We start from the raw sequence: 27,624 nt of genomic DNA, 5'->3' as shown, positions 1-27,624 counted from the left end.
ACGCTGATGTGGAATTCCTGTAAGGAAAGGGCTTAACTGCCAGTCGTCTTTGAAACATAACTGGATTCGCAGTAAATATATTCAGAAAAGAGCTGAGACAACCAATGTTACCAGTATGCTTAGTAACTTGATCAAATCAGAGTTAGGCAAAGATAATTCTAAAGTTTTTTTATTTTTTCTTTCTTCAAAAGCTTTTAAAAGTTGTATTTTTTTTCTACTCACTTTGCATGTTCTCTGTTGAGGCACTCTAGCTCTACTTTAAGTGAGCCTTTCTCTTCCTCTTCCCTCACCCCAAAATACCTCAACTCTTCTTTGAGGAGATCCATATAAGAAAAAAGATGCAGGTAACTTCCCCTTAAAACCCTGCTGGACTTTGCAGGGCAAGAGCTTCAAAAAGGACCAAATATAATTGGTCCCATGTTAAGAGAAGCTGGACAGTGTACTTATAACCACATACAAAATGTGAAGGGAATGAGCATTTTCTACTTGGTGGTTAGTTTGGCTCTTCTTAGAAAGGCTTGCTTTCAAAGATTTTTTTTTCTCTTTTTTTTTTTTTTTTTTTATCAAATTAAAAGGTTTTTTTTTTTTTTTTTTTTTTTTTTTTTTAATCAGAGCAGCTTACTTTAATCTTCAAAGCCACGGCAAAACCAGTCAAAGTGGCAGCTATGTTCATCACTGCCTTTCTTTGTGGAGATATCAAAAGACAGGCTTGGAATCACTTTAGCTGGGTGTGTAACTTCCATTTTGTCCTCATTTAAAGCACTGTCATATTATGGGGTAGTTCAGACAAGAGAAGATGACTGCTGCATAAAACAAGTTTTATTTTTAGTTAAAGTCAGTGGCAGATGGCTCCCTCAGCGCAGCCGGCAGGCTGAAGACCTGGTGATAGGAGTTGTTTTGGTGGGGGTTTCTTCCTCTTTTAATTCTGCTGATAGCTCTAAGAGAGTAAAATGTGTCAATCATCTGCACTCCACTGCCCTGAACAGAGAAATTTACAGGCAACCTAGGCACTGCTCTGAAGCCCTATACACCTTCTGCCCGTTACCAAAGGTACATCCCTGATGGGCCAAGTCTATAATCTTTCTCTAATTCTCCACTTTCATCTTTTAAGCATATGGGTACAATGGCTTACCGTCCTCAGAGCTGTTCTCCTCATCACTGGAGAAGGTGATAATAGCTTTTTTGGGTGGAAGGTGCTTCTGGGCACGCTTATGGTTTCGGAGGGTGCGAGGCTGGGGTGTAATAAAATCTTCATCCCTGTTGGCTGTGCTCAGGGGCTGGCGGCGTGAACCTGCCAAGAAAAACACACATACACACAAAAAAAGGTAGCAGCCATTCTCCCTGTAAAGGTGAGGAAAAGTCCCTAGGTGTCTCTGCTGGACTGCAGGATCAAGGGGAAGGCTGCAGTCTCACAAAAGGAACGTACTTCCTGTTGGTTTCCGCTTGGCCGGCTCTGACACTGGAGTTCCACTACCTTCCTGGCATGTCTCTGCTTAACCCAGCCCTCGGTTACGGGAGGCAGACAGCTTCTCTTCCAGCTCTTCAGCCAGAGCCTGATGGAGATGTGACACAGTGGGGGCAGAGGGGAGAAGAGAAGGTGAGGGGAGAGATGTATTACATCCACAGCAGAATTACCATTAGGTTCTCCGATAAATTGTTGGGGGCAAGGAGTAGGCTCCTTAATATGGAGAACTTCAGGGCTTCCCAATAATTGTGTGTAAAAAGCAACCCTTTTCCTAGCCTGGACACTTGCCCCCCATCCTTACTTTAGTCTCAGGTTTGCCGCCTGCTCTGCGGAATCGAGCCAGCACAGTTTGGAAACAACTGTAGACAGCTTGGTGTTGGAGCTTGTCTGCAAAACAGTCAAAGTTGTCCTGCAGCTTGTGAAGGCCCCGTTCCGAGAGGGGAAGCAGAGTAAGGCAGTGGGACAGATCCCGATATTGACGCTCAGTTCTGGAAAAGACAAAGATTGCCATTATCTCTTATGAAGAGGGGTGTGTAAAGATGAGCACATTCTACCTAGAGTTCTACAGCACATGAGGATAAAGCGTTTCCTGCAGGTGCTTTTGCCCTGCAGAACATGAGATCCAGGTTGTTCTGTTACAGTTCAGTTACAGAGTGCCATGCCATACCAACCGCTTCACAACCAGTGTGACTTCGTGTCTGTCAGAAAAACACGAAGGCTTCACTGTTAAAGAACACAGTCACTTGTTCAAAAAGTGTCAGAAGTTATTGCTGACTAGGGTGAAAAAATACACTCAGCAAGGTGAGGACTCTTCTTGAAGGGCCTTATTTCAGCTGAATAATAAAAAACCCCTGGCTGCTCAAGATTTTTGCATGTTTGAGGTAGTCTCAAACAGAAGCTTTATTTCATGTTCTCTCTCTCTCTCTCTCCTGACCAGTTACATAAAAGAAGGCCATTTTCATTAAGATATACAGTGAACAAATAACAACTGCTGTTTCAAAGGAGGACTACATTCAAATTCCATCAAAAGCTGCTGGGGGGAAAAAACCCAGCAAACTAACATCCTTAATGCAGTTTGCTGTCATGGAATGGGAGGAAAAAAAGGCTAGGCCAAAGCCCCTATTATTAATATGTACAAAGCAGAGGGCCAGAAGTCTGTCTTGCACATACCCTCTCAGGGTGCACTGTCCAAACACAGACAGATTGAGAACAAAGCTGCAGCATCCAGGTGCTTCCGCCTTTAAAAGACTGAATGATACTTGGCATGTTGCTATGTTTAGAACTCCAGAAATGCTGAGGAGGGTGATGGTGACTTCAAAATCTTTTCTGATAAGTTCCTGTTTTAGCCTGGAGTGATGCTCTAGCATTACTGTTAGTGTGCGTTAAACTGATCATCTTTGTGGTATATAAATATTAGGACATTTTAGTAAAGGATAGATATGCCTTACACACAGACGGTTCATTACAAATGTGGTATGAAGAGCTCACCAGTGTTCCTGGGAGGCAATTTTGGAGAGAGGGGCCACTCTCCACTCCGGCTCAGGAAACAAAACACAAATATTTCTGAGGAATATGCAACTCCCTCAGGCAGCTAAGCAGCTCACATGCCCAGGCGCTGTGTACAAATGGCCAAGATAAGCAGACACAACTTAAATCTCAAGGGCAAAGCCACAATGATGGAGAAGGAAAACCACAGGAACGGAGGAAGGCAGGGTGCACCAAATTCAGTGGAAGGTAAATGAAGATATCACTGAAAGTACATGATAGAGGCAGATAAATTTCTACTGTCTTATTGGGGGAAAAAAAAGTACATGTCTGTGTCAGTGAAGTTACAGCTCGGGGAAAGGAGCAACAAAAAACCCCCATCCCAAAACCCAGGAAGCAAAATGATATCCCAGATTCATGGGATGGGTCCTGCACTGTGTAATCAGCACCATGAGCAAAGGTATACACAACTTGCAGGTAGAGCAGGGCAAAGGCATAAATGTATAGTGGCACAAGCACTCCAAGAAGAAAACGGAGTCTTCGGCATAGAGTTAGTACAGAGCAGCCCGTGCACGCAGAACAAGGACACAAGGACAGGCCTATGTCAGCTACACAGTTGCGATCACCCAGACAGGACTGCAGGGGAGAACCCGACTTCGCAATTCAACACACTGATTTCTTGGCTGAGATGCAAGGGAATAGCCTGTGGAAAAAGACCACAAAGGTGCATAAAACCCACCCGTGGGATGTCTCCTTGCCCAGCTGTAATGCAGATCTAGATTGTCACAAAACCTTTTCCCTAAGAAAGGAGGGAAGGGAGAGGGGCCGATCACAGCGTAATAAGACCTGAAACCTTAATTTATACATATTTATTCATATATTTTTAGGAAGAAGATAGGGAAAAAGAAAAGGGACTTAATGCAAATTATCTCAGCATTTGTCACTTTGCCACATGAAGAATATGATTGGAACTTGTTACAACCACTGTATACAGGCTGGTTTTTTGTAACAATTCCTAAGAAGCAGACTTGCCTGTCAGGAAAATTAGGATTACAACCCACCTGGCGGTCCGGAATCGCTGACAAAGTTTCTCCACCAAGCTCTCTGTCTGTTTGTCTTTTGTAATATATGAGAAAAGGTGTCTGCAAAGGCAAAAAATAGCAAAGTTGAGAGCCCAGAGGGGAAACCCCATTTTTGCCTACACCATGGGATGCCTGCAGCTATCCTATCCAGTGATCAGCTGGGTGGTCCTCCAAAAGAAGCCACGATTGCTCTGCATGCCTCAGACTTGGTTCAGGAGAAGCTGTAAGCATATATATATTTCAAATAGTATCACAGTCCCTGTTGGGGGACAGCTGCTATGACATAACATATAATTAAATCTGCATGTTTGCGTAATAGCACCTGCCTAGGATGAAACTAAGAAATCCAGCTAAAGCAAAGACCCTTGTAGCTCTGGAGTAAGAAGTGCTAATTGTCAGTGCGGGGTCTGAGGTAGGAGGGACACTGAAAAGGCTGCAGTGTTGACTTCTGATCAGCTCCTTCCATCCAGTTTTAAGAGCATACAACTCCACACAATTTCCTCACTTCACAAGTTGCACTGGCAGACTAGCATGTCTGACAAGCAGACCCTGAGGGAAGTGGGGTGGCATGCAGTATTCCCCCCCTCCCCTCAAACCGTTCTTGTGCTTTTTTTTTTTTTATTTCATTATTAGTTTGCTGAAGGTATGTTGCTATGTTTTGGATCAATGTGAAAGTGAGCATCACTTTGCACTAAAGTGGGAATAAAGCCTAACAGTACTTAAATGCCAACCTCTTCCCACATTTTTCTTAGCTTCTTGAGGAAGAGAGACACATGGACTTTCACACATTTAAGTACTTCTGCATTTTGCATGATGTCCTCATAGAAATCACAGAATAACCTTCTATTTATTAAGAAGGTGCCACTGGCCTCCCTTTTTTCTTGTACTAGCATTTCTGTTAACATAAACTCAAGGCCAGAGGCAACCTGCCTGATATAACTGCTCTAATCACATCCTCCTTCAGTCTTTGTTATGTCTACAACCACCACACCAAGCCTCTTTTCTCAGATACAGAAAAAAGACGGTATCCTCAATAGTCCTCCCTTTGCATTGTTCCAGCATCAATTCATCTTTAAGTGACTGTAACTGTGGCAGCATTCCAGGCAAGGTCTCACCAGCACTACCAATGCTTCCCTATATGTAAACCAGAAATAACTTGACTGCTTAAAACAGCAAGTGGAATATATCTCTAACTTTAGCCATAGCTTTACAGCAGAGGTTAAACAATTTCTAAACATTCAACCTTACAGTTTGTTGTGCTAGTTTTCATCTGAGTTATTACTGTAAATCTCTCATTCTCCATGAGTTAGTCCTTCAACAGGGATACTCTGCAGCTTTTTATCCACCAGCAGATTCCACTACCCCCATCTTTTTTACACCTCCCTATTCTCCAGTTTGGCAAGTATCCCTGAAGCATAAACCACTGCTTCCTTCCTAGCCTGTGCTTTTGTCCACCACAGTTTCTGAGTTAAACCGGATCCTCTCCGCAATGTAAGCATTTCATATAGCGCTACATGGGAAAATAGTTCAGTTTCAAGTTTTATTCTCTTTCTTCCCTTTTTAAAGGATATGATGTGGTGTGCTGATGATCAGGTCTTCTTTAAAATTAATCAGCTTTAGACTAATTTGATACCTGTCTACTTTGTTAAATCAATACTGCCTTTTCTCTTAATTGCCATGTACCTCCAGTTCTCTCCCTGTATGTTGTTGGAAGTCAGAAGAGTCCATCTATAGCTGTCTTAGCCATACTAATTAAACTTCAATGCAAGTGCTACACCTATTATTCTCTATGTCTCTGGTAACATCTCCAGTTTGACATTTATTAAAAATTGTACTGAAAATTCCAGGATTATGTCCCATTCTTTCTATACATGCCTTCTTCATGTTTCTCTGATGAGAATTTTCTCTGATCATGCTTCTCATGATCTGCTTCCACTTCAGACACTAACTTCCCTTCTACATGTACTGTTAGTAGCCACATGCTGTATTTTCCATTCTGTCACATTAACCTCCTTACTGAAAGCTGAAGCAAAACATCCATGTACTTTTGCAACCATAAATTATTTTCAGTCTCAATTTCAGCCTCACTAATAGACCTTTTCTGTGCCTTGCACTTCCTACATGTCCAACATTCCACCCTTCTTCCTAAATGCACTGGAGTCTCACGGACAGAAAGACTAGTTGAAAAATCACTGGAGATTTTATTGAAACAGCAATACTTTTGTTTTGTCCAGCACTCCTCTCTCTAATCCACAGGGATTCAAGCAACTCAGAAAAACCCTCACATGGTTAAGTTTCAGATATGAGAGGAAAATTTCAGTAATTTACCACTAAAGACATTCTTTGTGCTGTCTCTGAACAACTAATACTCTCAGATTGAAATATTCCAATGTGTCTCTATACTATGGAGTAAAAGCTTTCTTGAAAAAAAACCAAACAAACAACAACAAAAAGACAAAACCCAAATCTGTTACCTTACTACAGCTTTACTGAAATTGCTTACAAAAATCTGCTAGGCCATCAAAATGATAAAGGTGACAGTGTCTTTAAAATCTGTTGTGTTGTCCTAATGTTGCATTATCCACGTTCCCGTGCATAAGCTGAACTGTATTGTGTTTCTAGAGGGAAAGACATTTTGAATGAGCTACTGGAAACTCTTTGTGGAGTCTCTCCTCATTCCCAACGATGTGTCTTTAGAATCAATTCCCCTCAGCATGACTCCATTTCAGATGCAGACTGAAAAAGTCAGATCAAGAACAAAACTGAAAAAGCATTTTGTATACATCACTATAGTTTCTCTTCCCTGGACTTGGCACCCCTTTTGCATAAAAGCAGACCTGGTCAAAAGATATTTCTTTAAACCCAGAATACCTCATAATAGTGTGGAAGGATTCCTCCTCTATGCTGCAGTTAGGATCCGAGAGACGACTGATTATGTCTGGAAGCAGGTTATAGATGGCATTACCCTGTGCAGAATAAAAGGCTCTACATGAGATGCAGAATTATCGAGCACAGCTCAAGTAAAGCCAAATAAGCTGTCCATTTAAATTACCTCCTTTCTCCCCACCCCAAATCTACTGACTGCAAACATCAGCTTTTTGAAACGAGCTGTACACAGCCAGCCCAACCTATCCAGGACTACTTGGCTGAAGCAAAGGGGGAACACGGAGAATGCTACATGTAAGCCAGTCTGTGTCGCGGGGCCCCCCCCCCCCCCCCCCCCCAAACAACGAACCAACAAGCTAACAATCCTTGGTTTGCAAGAGCTCTGTTCTTTGGCAGACTTGGATGCAGTTTCTTTGCTTTCCAACCTTGTCACAACCCGACACAAAAGCTTCCTGATAAAGGAGACTCACATAGCAGTTCAGCTCAAGGAACTGCCTCCCATCTTGCCTGAAAAGGCCCAATCCAAATTCCCCTTCCCGCTGCTTTCACATAGTTTTGTCATAGATGCTGCAAAGATAGGAAGTCAGTACTATTCAGGTGGCTGGCTCTGCTTTTAACAGAGCAAGCCAAGATAGTAAAGCTCCAGCATCACTGCAGCTTCTCAGGCAGTAAATCTCAGACTCTGAAGGACCCACAGCAGCCTTCATGTTGAATGAACTGTACAGGAGGTAACGCTGCTACTCTTCTTACCTACTTGGGCTGTAACTGCTTCAATTTAAGTATTTCACTGTCACACAGCCAAGAACAACTTTGAAGGGTTTCAGAGATAATGCACTGCCTGAGCCGTAAGGTCAGGGAACTCTGTTGTGAGGCCTAAAGGTAAACTGCAGAAAACTGTTCCCAACCCTGTGCTAGGCGCACTCAAGAAAGCAAAGGCAAAAGGCGCTGGTTTACAGCCTGCCTTCTGATGTGAATGGATGGGGTCAAATTCAACATCATCAGCGATGAAACAAACTAGTATTGCAAAATTTCCTTTATCTACCCTCGTTCAGGCAACATAGAGGGACGGACAGCTGCTCTACACCACTGACACAGGACTCCTCTTGTGTCATTGACCCAGCCACCACCAGCCCCTCCCCACTCTTGTGAACTAAGGTCCTTGAGCATCCACTTGCCTTGTTGGAGAGTTCACTGAAGAAGTTCTGAGCCACTCCCATGATTGCCTCCTCTGGGTCTACAAGCAGAGTTGCCATTTCGCTCACTTGGCCCTTCACCTTTACCATGTCTTTGAGGATGAGGTGAGTCATCACCATTCCAGCTGTCTCCCTCACACTTGGGCAGGGGTCCCGCAACCTGACAGAAGCATATAGTTACCGCAGAAAGCGGCTGAGTGAGTACTGCTAACATAGTGATACCATGACAGCCTAAGTCCACAGCCCAGGTCTGTGTCTCCCTGCACTGACATCTTCAATTTGGTTTCCTGGATCATTCTCACCTTCTGGAGGCCCAGTGTCACCCTTCCACAGAGTTCTCATCACAGGTCCTCTCCCAGCAATGAGACTAGTATTACCTGGCATAGAGATGTGATGTCCAAGGCTCCACCAGGTTGGGGAAACGGATGGCTAGATCTCCTGCTGCAATAATGAGGTTGGATCTCACACCAGGCAGAGCGGACTTCTCCATCATAGTGAACAGCAGGCGCAAGTGGGAGTCACAGAACTCTGAGCTGATGGGATAGAGCACAGAAAAGAAGTCATAGGTACCACAATCCCGTCTCTCAGAGAGCAGCGAGACAAAAAAAAAAAAACACCACCCCAAAACCAAAAAAACCCAATCAAATCTATGAATGCTCTTTTGTGTTTTTTCTCTTCACAGGAAAGGACTTGCAATGTTTGCTTGTGCTTTAGTACTAGGAAGGCTGGGAAGAGAACACTGGCACGGCTAGGCATTACCTGATCATGCAGACTTTGCCAAGAGTCAGGGCTGCAGCAGCTGAGAGCGCCAAATCACTGTAGAGCCCAGGGTTGTTGCAGATCTTGAGCACCAGTGGAACAAAGGCAGAGAACAGGTGCTTCCCTAGAGAGTGGGGATGAAGACAGCAATTACATGAGCATTGTTTGTGCATCCCCTTTTAAGAACAATAACTCAGTTTATCTCAGAACTCCTGCAGAAACTGCTTGACTCACTTTCACCGTTGAAAAACCACCTCCAGAGAGGCAGAGCAAAGAAAAAGACAGCCTACATAGAAATTGACACTGGACAAAAATTACAGTGTTTCCTTCTGAAGGAAACAGCCTTCCTCCTCAGGGATCTGTTACCCACCATATCTGTTCTTTCAGACAGGCAGATGGAGCCAGTGCTCCTCAGTGCCAGTCACACTTACCATCTAGAAGTTCTGTCTCACAAATACTGCGGATGAGCTCAGCCTCAGTGTCATCAGCTGAGGCTCCCACAAGGCCCAGCTCCTCCTCCATAGTGGTCTCATTTCCTGTGCTCTGTGTGAAAAGGAAGACTGTAAAAAAGATGACAGGCAACTATAACCCCTTCCTTCACAAAGCATTCTTCCCTCTGTCAAGAGGTGCAGGCATGTTACCAGCAGCATGACTATAGAATTGAGCAGACTGACGGAGAGTTTTATAACTCACTTTTCCCTGAGAATTGAATGAAGCTGTGAAGGGTAGTCCAGGATTTGCCAGCCCATGTGCCACAGAACACCAAATGAAAAGAAAGCCTAAGCTACTGAAGCCACTAAGCTGAGACAGACATAGGAATTATCTAGCATCAATGTCTGAGTCTGGCACAACTTAAGGGACATGCAAATCCTAAAAGCAAGAAGTTCAAAGTGGCCTTTGAATTGCTGGTCTTGTGAGCAAGATTATGGTAAACCTTATAGCAAGGCAAAAGCAACACAAGGGAAGAAAAGAGACATGGGCATTGCATGGGGACCAAGTCTGCATCCAACTGCTGCTTCTTGGAAAATCTCATAGTAACCTCCTCCTGTGTGGAAAATGGGAGTGACACAAGCAGGGTGGATGAGAAAATGAACTACAAATTTCTCTGGACATAGCAGTATAGGCATCTAATAGAGACTGGATACCTAGGGGGACACAACATTTTTCTTTATTCTTACCCAAGAAAGTCTGGAACCTTTTTTCCTCTATCCTTACCCACTACACTCTAGAAAATGTTCCAAGGTAGACCTATCCAAACAGGGTATTTCTATCATACAGACCCCATTAAGAAGGCTACTATTAAACTTTCATTATTACTAACTGAGAGAGAATAGGGACCCTCAGGCCCCATGGACCAAAGCTGCAGAAGCCCTTTTCCAAAACTCAGAGCACAAATGGGTGTTCTTCACCACTAGCAACAATTGCAAAAGATTGCACTAGTAAGAAAGGAGGTGACAAGTGGAAAGCAAATGTTTGCCTGAAGCAGGAAGATAAGCATGGCCGGGACATCACCCTTCATTTGCTCTCCTCTGCCTCTTCAAAACCCAAGACCAGTGTGAAAATTTTATTGAACAAGGTCATTCAACAACCTCAGCTCTCCCTGTCAACACATGTCAAATAGCGTTGATCAAAATAAATCCTGACCAACAAATGTCAATTTCTATTCCCAAAGCACATATTACCCCAGGCCTCATACATCCTCAGGAGTGTATTCTCCAGAAGTTTGCTGTGGCAGTAGCTGGGACACTAGAAGAGCTGCCCACAGGAAAAAAACAAACCCTCAGTTCTCACCTGGGGTCTCTGCTTCTTCATGCTGCTGTCAGAATGCTTCTTGGTCTTCTCCTCCCTGAGGATGCGGCGCCTGCGTAGCTCTGCGCTCACTGACACTTCCAAATATGCTACGTGCTGCAGTGCCACCTGTCCCACAAGGGACACCAGGTGCATCAGCAGGAATGTGGGGAGACTGCTAGCACCATCAGAGACTCTGCTGGGAGAACCCTCTGGATCTAGTGAGAAAAATTACTACAGTTCAGTGTTGATTTAGACCTCTTCCCTCATCAGTTACTGCCAAGGCTTACTGTATAACCCATCTCCATGCTCCACAGACTCCTTCACAGCACTTGCACCCTTCCACACCAACACCTCCACTAGCCCCTCAGCTCTGTTCCCCCGCAGTTACTCTAGGCCACCCAATTGCAGCACTAGAAATCATGGGTACAGATTTCCTTCACCAGCTTTTTTCCTCACCAGCTTTCTGCCCATCATCCTCCTGCAGCTTCTCCAGAGCTTGCTGACTGCACACCTGCAGGATGTGAGCACATATCTCCTCTGGCCCTTCTGCTAGCTTGTAGATGAGCATTATTGCTGCCTCCATGAAGGGGATCCAGTGACCACTTGGCTGGGCAAAGCCTGATGAGAAGAGGGAATCATTTACCACACATACCAGCAGCAACACAGGCTGTCTCACAGCCCAACCCCATCTCCTCGAAACCTACTGCTGAGCTGAGCTCACCTTTACTCACAGTCTCACTCAGGCACCCAAAGAGCATGTGGTTTTGTGGCAGTCGAAAAGGTGCGTCGTTCTTCCCCAGAGAAGACTCCGACTGCCAGAGAGAACGAATGAGTTACTCTTATCACATAAAAAGTTTCCACCCATGCCCTTCCCGGTAGTTAACCTTGCTATGTGCACAATGCTAATCAAACTCATGCGAGGCCCATGGCACGGACATCCAGTACTGCTCTGCAACTAAACACACAGCAGGGACATTACTGTCGCTTTTGAAGACATGGTGGCACCACGGGGTGGATTTAAAGCTTGGCCAAGTGATGAACCCGGGCCAACCCAGACAGTTCCACTACTTCACCTTAAATCAAAATAACTCTCTTGAAATCTCAAAATAACTCTCTTAAAATCTGATATTATTTACTCATTCTAGGCAATGAATGAAGAGCACCTTTAGAGGAGTTATCAACAGTAAGTCAGCTAGACACCCTTGCCTGAATCGTAAGATTTTGTTTAAAAGCAAAATATCATCAGTAGAAATAACATGGAATAGCTCTGGATCCAACACCATCTCACACTTAGGCTGTTGCAGATGCTCTGTATTAGTCTTGCCACATTTTAGGTTGAGAATAAGATAACCCAGAGAACTACTAAGCCAAGTATGACAATGCCTGAGATATCCCAATGCATCTGTGGCTGCCTCATCAAGATATACTTAAGCAAAACAAGCTACTGCTTGAGGATTTACCAGCTTTTGGTAGCTGGAAACAAAATTTCTCAATTCACTACAGTCCTACTCTCTGTACTGAATTTCTGGTTGGGGGTCAGGGAAGGGGAAGGAAGGGCTACCAGTCATTCAAATATCTACAGTTCAGTCCATTCTCACATACAAACTTAACTGCAGAGTTAAGTCAACCTAAAATTGAAGTACAACCATCTTCAGAACATTTAAGAATGTTGTGATACATGTTAATTCATTAAGGTCCTGCAATAACATGCCCAGTGGAAGGGGCAAACACAGAATGATGGTGCTATGTGAAGGAGGGCTGCTTTTATGCTGGAACTCCTGAACCAAAATCCTCTAAATGCTCAAGTCAAAAAACAAAGAAGTTTTTCCCAAGTGCATTAAAAAAAAAAAAGTATAAATTATTCCCCAAAGAAGCCATCTGATAGGTGATCATCATGTTGTTGTAAGTACAATATGAACAGGTTTGAAAGTCTTTCATGTTTTATATTCAGCTGTACAGCTGACAGCTCCCAGATATTAGTTAATAGGGAGAGCAAAAGAATCAGAACAGCAGAGAACATCAGTAGAGCAAAGGGCTTCATGGCTGAGGAAACACAGTTCAGAACTGTGAGTCTGAGGAGGAAGAGAATTGAAAGGAAAACAGATTTTCTTGTGCACTGAACTATTTACTAATTGAATTCAGCCTGTTGCCTAACGAAAATTCTTTTATTACATGTTCATTGATGTGTGCTAAGCTTTCCAGAGAGTGCTGCTGAATGGTCTCAACCTACTTAATTTCAAAACTGGTAAAAATTTAATCACTTCTCTCTCTTCTAAGTACAAACCATTTCCCCCCCTTCTTTTTTTCTTGATACCTGTTTCTGGAATACCTCAAGAACAAATTAAAAGTCTTACCTTAGGGTTCCTGGCAAGTTTGGAGATGGCATTGCATACTTCTTGAGCCAAGCGATAGTCTTCACATGCCTTCTCAGACAGCCCTACTGTCACCAAGACATTCAGGTTGCTACCTATGATCTCTGGCTTCCCTCTGTGGAGTGGAGGGGATGGAGAGTATTACCCGAGTTGCTGCTGAAAGTTTACAGAAGTATGCATAGCCAGTAGAAATATTCCTTGTGCCTTGCGGAAGGCAGTGGTTTGAGTAAGGAAGGCAGGGGAGGAAATCCATCCAATAACTCAAGATAGATACTATAGGAGTAGCAACCAATATTCCACAGAAGCCAGTATAATCTGTACTCCACTAAGAGATGAGGTTCTCCAAAGTGAACAACACTGGGCATACCGCCTCTTTGTAAAGAAAGAAGATTCTTGACTGTTCTTTCTTGCCAGAAAGGAGCAAAACTTAAAAGGGCAAGACAAAGAAAAATGTTGCAAAAGAGAAGAGAGTCCAGCAGCTCAGGACTGGTGACAAGTGCCGCTTCCTCCCTTACTGTAGGAAACAAAACAACAACCCCTGCCTCCCCCAACCACACCTCCCACTCTTTCTACTTGTGAAAGACAGATCAGGCCTGACCTGAGGAATATAGAATTACCTGGGTGAAGAAGGTAAGAACAGAATCTAATATATTTAAAAAGAGAATCTAAAAAGCTCAACAGGCATCTACAGGACAAAAGCAAAATCACCTCCCTTAGCAAATCTGTGAAGAAGGCAATGCTGTTCTTATTTCACACACAGATATCCATGGACTCAACACAGGATCTCATGGGATACCCCAGCAACCTACAGTTTTCTTTAAATCCCGTGATTTTAGGGAATGAGATTAATTTTGATTACAATTCTGCCACAAGCACATGGGATAGGGTGGTAGAAATACCTTGAAAGGAATATCTAATACTCAAATTGTGGAACTGGCTGTAAGCTCCAGAAATGGCTCCAGCTCTAGAGCCATGAACTTCAAGATCATCATTATGTAGGCCTATTTTTGACTGATGAACTGAAGTAGGAAAAGCAAGGAAAAAAATCAGCAGGTAAGCTAAATGCCAAAGCTTACTGGGCTGGGAAACTATGGAAATTAAGACCTTATAGTGCAGTTACACTCTTTTTGCCCCCTGAAAGGGAAGCAGATTCATTTCCCTCCATGCTAAAGGCTCCAGACATCTCTACTCAGCAGCTTCTCACTATTCTTATCCAAACACAGACAAAGCTGCAGAGCCGTGACATGGTAAGCTCTGAGAAGGGACGGACATTCAGAACACAAAGAAAGTAATGTTGTCATACTCATTCAGAGATAGTGCTGGTGGGTCCCAGCACATCTATGTTTAATTCCAGGCTTCATTACCCCATGATGTGGTTACTATTTTTGAAGCTGAAGAACAAACGGTCAAGTTGATGCAACACCCACAGTTCTTCCAATAAAAATCAACTCCCTGTACGTCCTTCCACTCATAGGATTAGACCAGGCCCTGGGCTCACCGTGCCATCATCCCCAGCAGCATCACAGCGGCACGTTGTTCTAGTGATGAGCACTGAGATTTTTCTGTGAATCGCTCCCAAAGCAGCTGGATCACAGCAGGTTTTATTTCATCTTTCTGCACAAACTCTGAGATCTGGAAAAGAAATGCAGTAAAACAAGTAGGGAGAGGCAGAGGAGGGTGGACTTCAAACCAACAAAAACATTAACTGCAGTGACTACCGTTTTAACATAATGGCCAACTAAGATCACAAATACAGTCCAAACCCAGGCAAGGCAAGTACTCACTATTTCTTCTAAGCACTGTATCGTTCCTAGCGATGCATCCACCATGATGAGAGAGAGAGAATGCACGAGGCCCTGGGCCCTGGGCCTTTGAAGGATAGGAAATAAAAAAAAAAAATTAGAAGGTAAAGAAAAGGAAGAAAAGCAACTGTCATAATTACTATCCTATTTGGAAAGCTGAAGACATCTATTAGATAATACAGCCTGGGGACAGGAAAACTTCCCCTTCCACAAGTTGGAGTTCTCCAAGCAACCCAGCTCAATTGCCAGTGAGCATGACACAGGCTCAGAAATCTACTGCCTTGTGCACTGCTGCTCCTCCTGGTGCTCAGAGACCCAGAGGCACTCACCAGCCACTTCCCAGACTGCTCTCAACCACAAGTCATACTATTCTCTAGAGCACAAGAAACTGAAAATCTCTCTATGAACAAATAAGGCTGGAGCTCAAATTGCAGGAGAGTTGTCTCCAGGCAATACTATCAAGAAGAAATAAGCAGCAGTGGGTGCATTTTATTGCCCAGATGGTACAAATGAGGGTGAGGTATGGTGCATCTCACCAGGGATCACACAGGATTTACATGCGGGCAAATGCTAAGAAAGAAGAGCAAGTGCCACAGTAGAGAGGATACACAGCTCCTCTCTAGTGTGGAAGAAACAAGCATGCAAGTGGTACCCAACTCCCACCTCCAAATCCTCAGTAAGGATCAGCAACAAAGAGCCCATTAACAGCCTCTCCATCTGCCACACATAGAGATTTGTTACGAAAAAATTTAAGATAGGTCTGAATGAAATACAAACAGAAATGTGTGTGAAAGCACCCAAATGATAACAACAACAATAACTAATCTTGTATAGTAGGAAGGATAAAAAATGGTGTATATAAAAAAAAAAATCAAGGACACAACTGACAGTAAGAAAAACTGTAAACATTAAGGAATGTGTTGTATACATCAAAAGCAGAATGCCTACACTCAGATGAGGCCACAGCACTCAAGACTTGTCAGCAAAACACCTGAGCTCTGGTAACAGAAAAATAGCTCCAACTTTAGACCACACTATGTACCATTCCTCATTATCCCAACAGGATGAGTGACTACAGCCATAAGAAACCCGAACGGGGGAACAGACATTGGACAACAACTTTGCCCACAGAGGGTGAAGTATGCAAGATTCTTAGACATGGGATGACTCCATAGCAACAGCTGACTCTCAAAGGTGTTGAAATAGCCATACAAAAAATCAGTTCATTGTTGCCAATCGAGAAGTCCACTGACAAGATGAACATTCATAACTGACACCCCTTGCTCTCTATCACAGAGACCCTACCCAGATCATCTGGGCACACGTATCTTGGTGCAGTGCTTTGTACAAGAGTGACATTTATGAGAACATTAAGCATGAGTACCTGATAACTGTTTCATTTAAAGTAATTCGCAGCTTCTCCTTCCATAAGGCCTCACATGGAGTTTTGCTGCATGAATTTCCTACACATGAACACGAACACTATGACAAACCAAGAGCAGAAGCTCAGCAGTAGGTCCTACAGGAAGACTGGGATACTCTGATATATAACCTTACGTTTCAGCTTAGTGTGAACCATGGCAACTTTGATTTCTCTTTCTGTCCATACCCCATTCCCAACAGCTCCAAAAAACAAGAAATGGGAGGAGGAAGGGGGAAGAAGAGAAAAAAAGAAAAAATCCGCCTGACTAGGAAGAGCCATACCTCTCAGAATCCTTGCTGGGGTTCAGATAGAGCCGCCTGTAGGCGTTCAGCACGGCCTCCTTAATACCAGGCTCTTTTGACCATATGAGGGGAAGCATCCTACGGACTCCAAGCAGTGCCTGGGGCACACCAAACTGTGAGACTGTCACAAAGAACTCAATGGCTTCCTGCACCACTGCAGAGAAAATAACAGTTGGGTTAGTGGAGTTCTTTCCTAATCCCCATTAGAGAAGCCATTAAAACAAATTCATAGGCATACTGCTGTCACAGCAAGTCCTGCAAGCCATTAAGATCACTGCTACCATCTGCAGAGGGCTGAAGTCAGAATAGGGTCACTAGTACAAAGATGTAGATGTCCTGGAGGAAATGGAAACAGGTTAGTAATATTAAAGCTAAATCTGATGTGATACATTTAGGAGAAGAGCACAAGAGACCATGTTTGAGAAAGAACAAAATTCTCTTTTGGGAAACAGTAGCTTTGGAAAAAAAAAAAAGATATCTCATGGTCACAGCAGATGAGCAGCTGAATGTAAGCCCCAGTGCGATGCTGTAACCAGAGGAACTAAGTTATATGATGTATAAATGGGGTAAGGAATAATGTATTTGATTCCAGCTTGACTACTATTGAAATATACAGCCCAGTCTTCTTCTCATAAGACAAGAAAAACCATTAAGTTGGAAAACATTCACAAGAGAGCCACAGTAATGATTAGGACTGTACAATGAACAGTTCATACGAGTCAGACCTCTGGTTAAGTGGGAGCTTACACCAGTATAAGCCCCAGCTCATAACTCTGAGTAAAGATCCCCTGTCAGACAAGCTGGTATGCTTCTTCTGCCCCCAGTCACAACAGAAGATACATATTTGCAATAGAAAAAATAAAATTAAATCTGAGCATACACATCCCTTACCACCACCCCTTCACCCAGCAGCATACTGTCTCCAAATGGAGACGATGTCTCAAAATCCCTCAGCTGTCCAGACACTCAACTTGCCTTCCTTACACTATAGCATAGGACAACAGAGAGGTGGAAAGTCAGTAAAGTCTGTGCAGCCATAAAAATAAAACCAAACCAAAACGCAGGTGTTTAAGTATCAGGTGAGGGGCACCCTCTCAGCCTTGAACTTCAAATGACCTGTAAAGACACTGAACTCAGGAGTTCATTTTTGTGTGTGCAAAAGGCTAATGACATCCAAGCCTTGCTGGGGAAGCCCACATGCTTATCACAGGTAACATATGAGTTCTTAATACAGATGAAGCCTCAGAATTATTTGCATGAAGCTAGGGTGCTGTAGTGCCCAGACCCATCTGTACCCGAGAACTATGCAAGTGGTTGGCAAGTGGAAGTGCCAGGATGGAAGAGGAGGGAGCTGTGCCCCTCTATGCACCAGCCACCTCAGGGGTGCCGATTCATGATAAGCACTTGAAAAAAAGTCTAACTGGTTACAGTAGTGCTAATATTAAATATGAATAGCTTAATTACTCAAAGGCCTACTCATCACCACCTTTCACTAAGAGGACCAGGCCACAGAACCTGTTGATCAGGATCACTTTTAGCTACAGAATAAAGTTTAAGGGCAAGACAAGCTGCTCCGTTTGTGGCCAGCATAACACCTGAAGCTGTGTCAGGGCACTGGTAACAGAATCCAGCTTCACTGGCCATGCTTACTTTGGGAGAACCTTGGCTGAGATGATGAACATACATTCACTCCCACAGGAGGTGGAGTAGCTTCCATAAATCAAGTCATTTTGGTCACCTAGCTTTTATAAACATTTTCAACCTTGATATTTAAAAAATGGATTCCTAAAAAGCCTGTTCATGCCCTAACACAACCCCTTCATGACACTCGTTTAGATGGTGTTTGCTTTTCTGATATCCTGGAAGTGCTTGTGACATCTGCTCAGTGAAGAGCAGCTCCTCCAACCTTCTCCCCTTCCCCTGGAGCCCCACCACTCCCACATCTCCCCTCCAGCGAGGGGAAAGATCTGGAAACACTGAGTGGAGGTGAAAGGGCCCCATGGCTATTTCACATACCTGAGACACAGTTTTCATACATCATGTTGCTGATCAGGCTCAGGGCTTCTGTGATTTTCACTGAGAAGTTGTAAGCGTCTTGCAGGTATTGCACCAACATCTCCTGTTTGGCCAGCTCTGTTTGAGGCTCCTCTTCCAGTACAACTTCATCAGTCTTAGGGCTACTGTTGCCACATGGAGGATCATCACTGCTCGCACCTGGGCATGAACCTGCACAGCACAAATGCTTGTTTCTGAGCAGTATTGAAGGTACAAGAGAAACAGGCACAGTTCAGGGCATTTTAACCCTTCTCTCTCCACCCCATAGAGACATCTTCCAGGAGCCTGGAGGCAAAAATCCAAATTCTTCCATCAGACTTAGCTACAAAGACAAAATCTCAGCATGCTGTAGAGACAGTTCCAGTACTACAATGTGATGCACCATAGAAATGTCAGCTTAATAAATGGGTGGAGAAAGGCATGATCCAGCTGTGGGAAACTCCATTAAAATCCTGAAGGGGTTCATTTGAACTTGACAGCTTCCCAAGTATGGATAAGGCTCTAAAAGGGAATCAGGGCAGAGTAGGGAGAAGGCAAACACTACTACTCCCAAGCAGAATTTGTGCGAGTGTGGAGAGTTGACAAAGTTAAGATTTTTAGACAGTAGATTTTTGATAGAAATGAGCGCAAGGGGACTGGCTAGTAAACCTTGTTCTGAAATAAACACCAAAGATAAAGCATGCGAAGTCTTAAAAATACCCCCAGAGGCTTGAGTCCCAGATAAGCAAGACTTTGCCTGAACCAGATACTTGGTCAAGGCTGCTAAGTGTAAGCACTATGTGCCACCACCTGTTCAGGAAGCAGAACTCCTGGCAAATTCAGACAGGACAGAAGGGTGTGAGTGGATACTACTGGCTTCACTCCCCTCAACAGATTATTACCTGAGTTAAAGCATCAGAAATGCACTTCTACTGGGAACGTGGAACTGTTCTGACCAGAAATGAAACAACAGGAGTAATGTGATCCATGGAAAATGCCAGGCCACTAGGCGAGCAAATGATCCAGAGATGGTGCAGCTCTATGAATGGTCAAATACACGCAGACTGAGCCCCACAAGTCAGAAGGAGGGACAGGGCATTCCGGAGGGTTTTGGTCTAGCTCTGGCATCAGCTTGGACTTAGGGAAGAGACAGTGATCTGAAGTAGCTACCTGTGTAAAGTCTCTTCAGAATACCCAGGATTGTTGCCGCCTCATTTTCCTCTGTGGAGCCACTGAAGGGCTCTTTCCCCTGGAAGTGACACAGGGCCTTCTGCGTAAGGTGGGCTGCACTCCTAGACAATGACATTGCCCAAGAGAAGAACATCAGCAACCCGTTAGGGCAGAACACAAGGAAAACCACCCAATTTTACCCTGAACATCTGGGAAAGCAGCTCCTGCCAGCATCTTGTGCTGGGTGCCCATGTCAATCTCTTCCTACAGACTAATGTTACTGGAAATCATCACTGTACCCTGGAGCTGACACCTTTCTTGAGCAGAGAACAAGAGACCCACACATCCCCTAGGATAAACACTCTCTCAAACTACAGAGCCTTCGTACCTGTAATTCAGCTTCCTCAGCAGCCCAGTGATTTGCTCCAAAGTACTCTCCGCTGTTTCCTCAACTTCCAGCACCTCCTCTTCCCCTTCCTGCAGTGGTTGAAAGAGTTGCTGTATGGCAGCCTTAACTTCTGGCAGCATCGCTTCCCACTCTTCCTCTGGGGTAATCACTGGAGCTATTAAAAAAAACCAACAGGGGGAATGTAGAATACAGAGACTTGAATCAAAGTTTGGAAAAGACCTCTAAGATCATCAAATCCAACCATCAATCCAACACCACCATGCCCACTAAACCATGTCCCGAAGTGCCACGTCTGTATGTTTTTTGAATGCCTCCAGCGATAGTGACTCCACCACTTCCCTGGGCAGCCTGTTCCAATGCTTGACCACTCTTTCAGTAAAAAAGTTTTTCCTAATATCCAACTTAAACCTCCCCTGGTGCAACTTGAGGCCATTTCCTCTCATCCTATCACTTGTTACTTGGGAGCAGAGATTGACCCCCACCTCGCCACAACCTCCTTTCAGGTAGTTGTAGAGAGCAATAAGGTCTCCCCTCAGCCTCCTTTTCTCCAAACTAAACAATCCCAGTTTCGTCAGCCACTCTTCATCAGACTTGTTCTCCAGAGCCCTCACCAGCTTCGTTGCCCTTCTCTGGGCATGCTCCAGGACCTCAATGTCCCTCTAAATGGGGAAGAAACTCATCTGGTACTATTCCCATTGCTGATCCCACCCAGACTGTAAGAATAGAAAAGAACTCTTTGGCATAAAAAAAGAAACCACTGAGGGTAAAAAAAAAAAATGACAGGTAAGAGAGAACCATCACTTGGTATTTATTGTTTTGTAGGCAGCACCAGGTCCAAGGCTAATCAAGTTTAAATTAATATCTTACCAAAATTCTGGCTCAAGCAGTCCTTGAACGGTTGAAAATGGAAAGCTGGGAGAGTTGTTCATAGGTATTTTCAGTTCCAGTGAAAAGCTAGACACAAGCTGGCAATGTGCGCTTGCGGCCCCAAAGGCCAATTGTAGCCTGGGCTGCATCAAAAGCAGCACAGCCAGCAGGTCGAGGGAGGTGATTCTGCCCCTCTGTTCTGCTCTGATGAGACCCCACCTGAGTCCTGTGCCCAGCTCTGGAGCCCTCAGCTGAAGAAAGACATGGACCTGTTGGAGAGGGTCCAGGGGAGGGCCACAGAAATGATCAGGGGGATGGAACTCCTCTCCTATGGGGACAGGCTGAGAGAGTTGAGGTTGTTCAGCCTGGACAAGGCTCCAGAGAGACCACAGCCTTTCCATACATAAGAAAGATGGGGACGGACTTTTTAGCAGGGTCTGTTGCAACAGGACAAGGGATAACGGTTTTAAACTAAAAGAGGTCAGATTTAGACCAGATACAAGGAAGACATTTTTCACAATGAGGGTGGTAAACAGCTGGCACAGGTTGCCCAGAGATGTGGTAGATGCCCCATCGCTGGAAACATTCAAGGTCAGGTTGGACAGGGCTCTGAGCAACCTGCTCTAGTTGAAGATGTCCCTGCTTACTGCAGGAGGATTGGACTAGATGGCCTTTAAAGGTCCTTTCCAACCCAAACTATTCTATGATTCTTATTCTGAAAACAGGATATTTAGCTAAATGGACTGTTGATCTAGATAGGAACATTGATACGGTCCTTTTATAACACCACTGTATAAAAAAACTGCTGTGAGTTTAATCCCAGTTATCTGGCCTTACTGACTTGCATGAGTAAGATCTGAGACCAAAGACACCACAACCTGGGAGCAAATTTGAGGAAAAATAACTCCTGATATGCCCTGGAAAGGCAAGAGGAAGAAGGGAAATTACCTGCTGTGGCTCTGCTGCAGTCCCTCATTTCTTGCAGCTTCTGCACCTCTTTTTTCAGTGGCTCGGCCAAGTCACTACAGCTTAGCTGAAGATGCCAGGAAGAGAAGTAATACGTTACTTATCCTTCTTTTTCTGAAATGCTAGAATTCTCCTTTCTCTGTCACTCTCTGCTTTAAGCTGTCAATCCCCTCAAATAACCCTGTTTTTGGAAACTGGAATAGTAGACTCTGGCCATCATCCTAGAATGGGAACTGCTGTAAATTGCCAGTCTGAGGCTCAGAAGCTCAGGAGAGGGTGCAGCTAAACACAAAGAGGTGCAGGTTCATGCAGGATGTTCTAAAAGACTAATTCTGATCCTAAGAAAGGAAAACCCACAGCAGATTCAAATCAAACTGATGCAGGTTTTTCCGCAACCAAACACATCCCTCCTGGCCTTCAGCATACCCATCAATTACATCAACCTAGGAAAACCAGAAAGCTCCCACCTGCAGACTCAAAGGCTACGTTGTCCCTCCCACAAGACACAGAAAGGCTGCTGCCCTGGTACAGCACACTGCAGATATTTAGCCTGCAAACAGATATCTAGCATATCCACCATATCAGCCGGAATTACCTTGCAGGAGAAGGGATTGTTGGACAAAAATGCAGCCAGGAGCTGGATCGCATTTTTAACTACTACCACAGATTTGTCTTTGAGACGCCCAACAGTCAGCGATACCACAGACTGAAACTGAGTCAAAGGCAGGGCCTAGTACACAATGAGAGCATAGACAAAGTTATCAAAAAGGCCTAGAGACTCAGGAAATGTTATTTTACTGTGGACATATTAATGTACCAAAAGGCACAGATTATAGATTTACAGAAAAGTATAGGTCTGAAAGGACCTCTGGATATCTTCAGGTCCAACTTCTATTGAAAGTAAGGACTTAGATTAGGTTATCCAGGGTCCTGTTGAGTTAAGTCTTAGTATATCTGGCGAGGGTGTTTTCCCATACCAGTGTCCAAAAAGAGCTTGCATACTGTGCTCTTCCTTCTAGTCTGTCCCAGTAATGAAGAGCAGCATTTAATTTCTGTTCCCCAGTTCCCTCGCCCCTAGGATCTTTGATCTCTTGGGAAAAAGGAACTGCAGACACCACAGTAAACAGAGACAATACCTGTCTCTGGTAAACTTCAGTCTCCACACAGAGCAAGGTGACAGAAATTCCCTTAGAAAACACAACAGGGGAAGGGATGACTGAGGAAACGCCATTTCCCTAGCACAGACTTACCCTGCACTGCACAATTCGAGTGAAAAGCTGCAGCACGCGGCTACGCACAAAGCCATTGATATCACAGACGTGGGCCTGCAGCATAATCAGGAACTGGTCCCGAGTACCACGGGCAGCTTCCTCCAGCTGGTCACCATTCAGCACCTGCACCAGCACTTCTGCCATAGCTGCCAGAATAGCATTCCGCATCATGTAACTCTGGGCAGGGGGGGTGGAGTTGTTGAACCAGGAACAGACAAAAAGACATCACTTGACATGCTATGGACAAGAATGGCCCAGAGTTTGGGCCTCCTAATCCCAAGGCTCCAGCCTTATGTGAATTTCTCCATTATGGACTTTGTATCAACCTCGGGTGAGCATGGCTGTGCCTGCAAGACAGAGTAATCCAACCCCACTATCCAGCTAGGTCCACAGAAGCCAAGGACTGATATGAGAAACACTTATGGCTTTTAAGGGCTGTTTAAGAAAGGTAACACAATGACAAATGCATTAAGTACTGAAGAACAAGGGACAACAGCTGGGATCTCAGACCAGTAAGCAGTCTCCTGTTCTCTGCTCTCTGGGACAGACAACCAGACAGTAGATGTCATGTGTCATGGCTTCTGTGTCCTTTGCATCTTTTAGGTAAGGGCAGAACCTATTCCAAAGGGCAGGTTTTGGCTACTTGATCTCTGTGAAAGAGGTTCTGTTTTCAGACAGGAAAAACTGGATAGCACCTCCGCCACTTGACTTCTCCAGACAGATAATATTGCAGAAATGTACCTCCCCATCCAAGTGACGCAGGAGAACGCTCATGTTGGATAGCACCAGAGCTGGAATCTGTTCAGCCAGTTGAGTTATAAAGGTAGCATAACCCTTGACTCCAGAAGCATCACGAGCCAGATCCTGCAGATGTTTCTGTCCAATTTCCCTGCACAGAAAGATGAAACAAGGAGTAGGGTGCCTCAAGTTGCTAGGGATAGAAGGACAAACCTTGGGTTTTTTTTCCTCACCTTAGCAATTCGCCCACCAGGCTTTTCAGACCATACTCTGTAGCCCAGAGGCTCACAGACTGCGCAAACACTGGCGCTACATGTTCAAAGTGCTGCAGCATCTGTGTGATCTTCAGAGTGGCACCTTTCACATGTGAGAAGGAACAAAGGGGTCAGGGAAGGTAACTGGAAATGGCTTCAGGAAGAAGACAGAAGAGCAGGAACTCACTGAACATGTGATCATAGTGAATCAGAGCTGCAGCGAGCAGATGTGTCACAGCCTCCCGCGTGGCCCGGTACTTTTGAAGACTGATACTTGGGTTCTCCAGGATACGGTAACAGCTTCCTGTCATTAAGCTAAAGCCACAGAAGACAATCAACCTCAATATCACAACTTGCACCAATATTCTAGCACACTGCACTGGGCAAACATTTCTCTCAACCCAGACAGATTCTCCAGTATCCTTAAAAAACTGATCAAACAAAAACTCAAAAATTTGAGAGGCCTACATGAGGAAAGGAACTGCTTCCTAAACACATCGCTTTTGCCTCAAGATGGCTTCCTCAGTTTCGCAGCTATCTGCACCCTGCAGAGAGCTCTTATACCACCTTGCTGGCACATTTAACACTTAACCTTCCAGAAAACCAGTCACCCATCCCACCTCCACATTGGTTGGATGGTAGCAGCCAGAGGGTAGCAGTCAAGAGCTCAATGTCTAGATGGAGATCGGTGACAACTGGTGTTCTTCAGGGGTCTGTATTGCAGCCAGTACTCTTTAATACCTTCATCAATGACATAGTGGGATGGAGTGCACGCTCAGCAAGTTTGCAGATGACACCAAGCTGAATGGTGCAGTTGACACGCTTGAGGGATGGGACGCCATACAGAGGGGCCTGGGCAAGCTCGAGGAGTGAGCCTGTGTGAACCTCATGAAGTTCAAAAAGGCCAAGTGCAATGTCCTGCACGTGGGTTGAGGCAACCCCCAATATCAATACAGGTTGGAGGATGAAGGGATCAAGAGCAGCACTGCCAAGAAGGACTTGGAGCACCGGCGGATGAAAAGCTGGACATGAGTTGGCAATGTGCGCTTGCAGCCATGAAGGCCAACCATATTCTGGGCCGCATCAAAGCGGCATAGCCAGCAGGTTGAGGGAGGTGATGTGATTCTACCCTTCTGCTCTGTTCTGGTGAGACCCCTCCTGGAGTCCTGCGCCCAGCTCTGGAGCCCTTGGCACAGGAAAGACATGGACCTGTTGAAGCGGGTCCAGGGGAGGGCCCCAAAAATGATCAGAGGGATGGAACCCCTCTCCTATGAGAACAAGCTGAGAGTTGGGGTTGTTCAGCCCGGAGAAGAGAAGGCTCTGGGGAAACCTTCCTGCAGCCTTCTAGTACTTAAAGGGGGCTTATAAGAAAGATGGGGACAGACTTTTTAGCAGGGCCTGTTGTGATAGGACAAGGGATAACGGTTTTAAACTAAAAGAGCGTAGGTTTGGACCAGATACAAGGAAGTAATTTTTCATAATGAGGGTGGTAAACCGCTGACACAGGTTGCCCAGAGAGGCGGTAGATGCCCCATCCCTGGAAACATTCAAGGTCAGGCTGGATGGGGCTCTGAGCAACCTGCTCTAGTTGAAGATGTCCCTGCTCACTGCAGGGGGATTGGACTAGGTGGCCTTTAAAGGTCCCTTCCAACCCAAATTATTCTATGATTCTACATCCACTGCATCCCATACCTGACAAACTCTTCTTCCACCACCAAACCACCCCAAAGCTGACAGAGATCCAGCTGCAGCAGCTGCGTGAGCAGCCGTAAGAGTGGCTCCCTCTCCTCTTCCCACAAGGATCCAGAGCTCTTCTTCTTGTTCTAGAAAGGAGATTACGTGATGCAATACATCATCAGCGTGAGAACAGAAAAAGCACCATCACCACCCTGCTTCCCTCAAAAAAGAAAATGACTGTTAAATTCTACAGCATTAAATGACAGAGTGAGATGTGCGAGGAGCTTATATACCCATAGAAAGTGGCTGTTGCTGTCATATTTGACTACAGAAGAGAACTCCTGAGAAATTACTGGCACCGAAAATACTAGCCAGACACTGAAGAGTGAAACAGAGAGGCCTGGGCATCTGAGCACTTGCTGATGTTTAGACACATATTGTCCCTTTGGCTGTTTTCCATGTACAGTTTCATATAAATCCCAGTACTCCACATTATGCACTGCTCTTACCAGCATCATGTCTAAATAAACCCCAACTATAACATCTGACAGATACCACAGAGTTCAGCAAGTTTACATGTTTTCTACTTTTATCATCTTGTTTCCTCCTCAGTCCCCTCACCTACCTTCCCACCAGGATCCACCTCCAACAAACTACTCTTGTAGGTTTCCATTTCAAAGGCGTCCACCAGGCCAGACAGCAAATAGCAGTTCATCTTTAGAGCGTTGAGGTGAGCAGCACGGTCTGCATGGCTCAGCCCAGTATCACCCAAGATGGCAGGAAGTTCATTGGAATGATGGGACACCACTGAAGAAAGGTAGAAAGTCATGAGCACTCCTTGCCATGCCCCTCAGCCATCCTCTCTTTCGGAGACTTAGAGCAGTCATCAGATTACCAAAGACGTGTGCTCACATCTCACCAGCTCTAACACAGGCTGCCCCCTGCAACCCAAACCTTGGATGCGCTGTCCTATCCTATCCCCACAGCGCCCCCTCAGCTCACAGAAACACTCACTCAGAGCTGATGCATCCCAAAGATGTATTTTCCAGGGACACGGGGAAGGGGATTTTCTGTTGGCCTGCCCTTACAGCGAACACGCACAGCTCTGCATTGTCCACCAAGATTACAGACCCGTATTACTGGAATGGGCTGAGGGTGCAACCCAGCTGGTCAAGTCACATTAGCCTTTATATCATCACTGAGCTGCTGAAAGAGAGCAACCTCTCTGTTACTTCTGCTTCAGCTGGAAACAGCAGATACCCACCGTGCATCATCAGCTCCAGGGCATCCTCCTTGACAGCAGTCCCCACAGCTTGGAAGTGGCTGCAAGGCAAGCACAGTGCATAAGAGCAACGAGTAAACACCATCAGCAAGAGGCGGGAGCGCGCGGGTGCCCCCAGCCTCTCCGCAACCCTCCTCCACCCGCTCCGCTCCCGGCGTCCCCGGCGCTGCCCTCTGTACTTACTGGAGCAAGCTATAGAGAGGGTCGAAGTGCTGCAGCACTGCCAGCGCGCCTCGCGCGCGGAAGGCGGTCCGGAAAGCTGCGGAGAAACACGGAGGGGGATGGGGGACACGCGGTCACCGCCATGAGCTGGCGGTGAGAGCGGGCCAGGCCGGGAGGGGCGAGAGGGAACCTTACCCGTGAGGGCGGGCGGCAGCTCGCGGGCGGGCAGCACCT

At 45.2% G+C, this 27,624-nt stretch overlaps 1 protein-coding gene across 1 annotated transcript in view; it reads right to left on the bottom strand.

Annotated features, from left to right (window-relative positions):
- NCAPD2 (non-SMC condensin I complex, subunit D2) overlaps positions 1-27,619 on the bottom strand; it is a gene marked incomplete at its 5' end in the record, with an annotated part of 28,950 nt that extends 1,331 nt beyond the window's left edge. The window contains 31 exon segments of the mRNA XM_010292253.1: positions 1,133-1,193; positions 1,195-1,299; positions 1,432-1,553; positions 1,767-1,953; positions 4,012-4,092; positions 6,904-6,998; positions 8,094-8,271; positions 8,489-8,644; positions 8,871-8,994; positions 9,302-9,413; positions 10,662-10,876; positions 11,118-11,279; positions 11,383-11,467; positions 13,016-13,148; positions 14,532-14,665; positions 14,818-14,902; positions 16,540-16,714; positions 18,577-18,786; positions 19,765-19,886; positions 20,153-20,327; positions 21,989-22,073; positions 22,602-22,736; positions 23,257-23,454; positions 24,019-24,166; positions 24,249-24,372; positions 24,457-24,584; positions 25,962-26,092; positions 26,572-26,753; positions 27,211-27,269; positions 27,412-27,487; positions 27,586-27,619. Of these exon segments, the coding sequence (XP_010290555.1) occupies positions 1,133-1,193; positions 1,195-1,299; positions 1,432-1,553; positions 1,767-1,953; positions 4,012-4,092; positions 6,904-6,998; positions 8,094-8,271; positions 8,489-8,644; positions 8,871-8,994; positions 9,302-9,413; positions 10,662-10,876; positions 11,118-11,279; positions 11,383-11,467; positions 13,016-13,148; positions 14,532-14,665; positions 14,818-14,902; positions 16,540-16,714; positions 18,577-18,786; positions 19,765-19,886; positions 20,153-20,327; positions 21,989-22,073; positions 22,602-22,736; positions 23,257-23,454; positions 24,019-24,166; positions 24,249-24,372; positions 24,457-24,584; positions 25,962-26,092; positions 26,572-26,753; positions 27,211-27,269; positions 27,412-27,487; positions 27,586-27,619 (4,017 nt within the window).
- Positions 27,620-27,624: the final 5 nt, after the last annotated feature.

This window comes from Phaethon lepturus, unplaced genomic scaffold (assembly GCF_000687285.1).
Source record: "Phaethon lepturus isolate BGI_N335 unplaced genomic scaffold, ASM68728v1 scaffold16070, whole genome shotgun sequence".
Taxonomy (NCBI): domain Eukaryota; kingdom Metazoa; phylum Chordata; class Aves; order Phaethontiformes; family Phaethontidae; genus Phaethon; species Phaethon lepturus.
The sequence above is the reverse complement of the archived record's forward strand: the minus strand, read 5'-3'. Positions and strand labels throughout refer to the sequence as shown.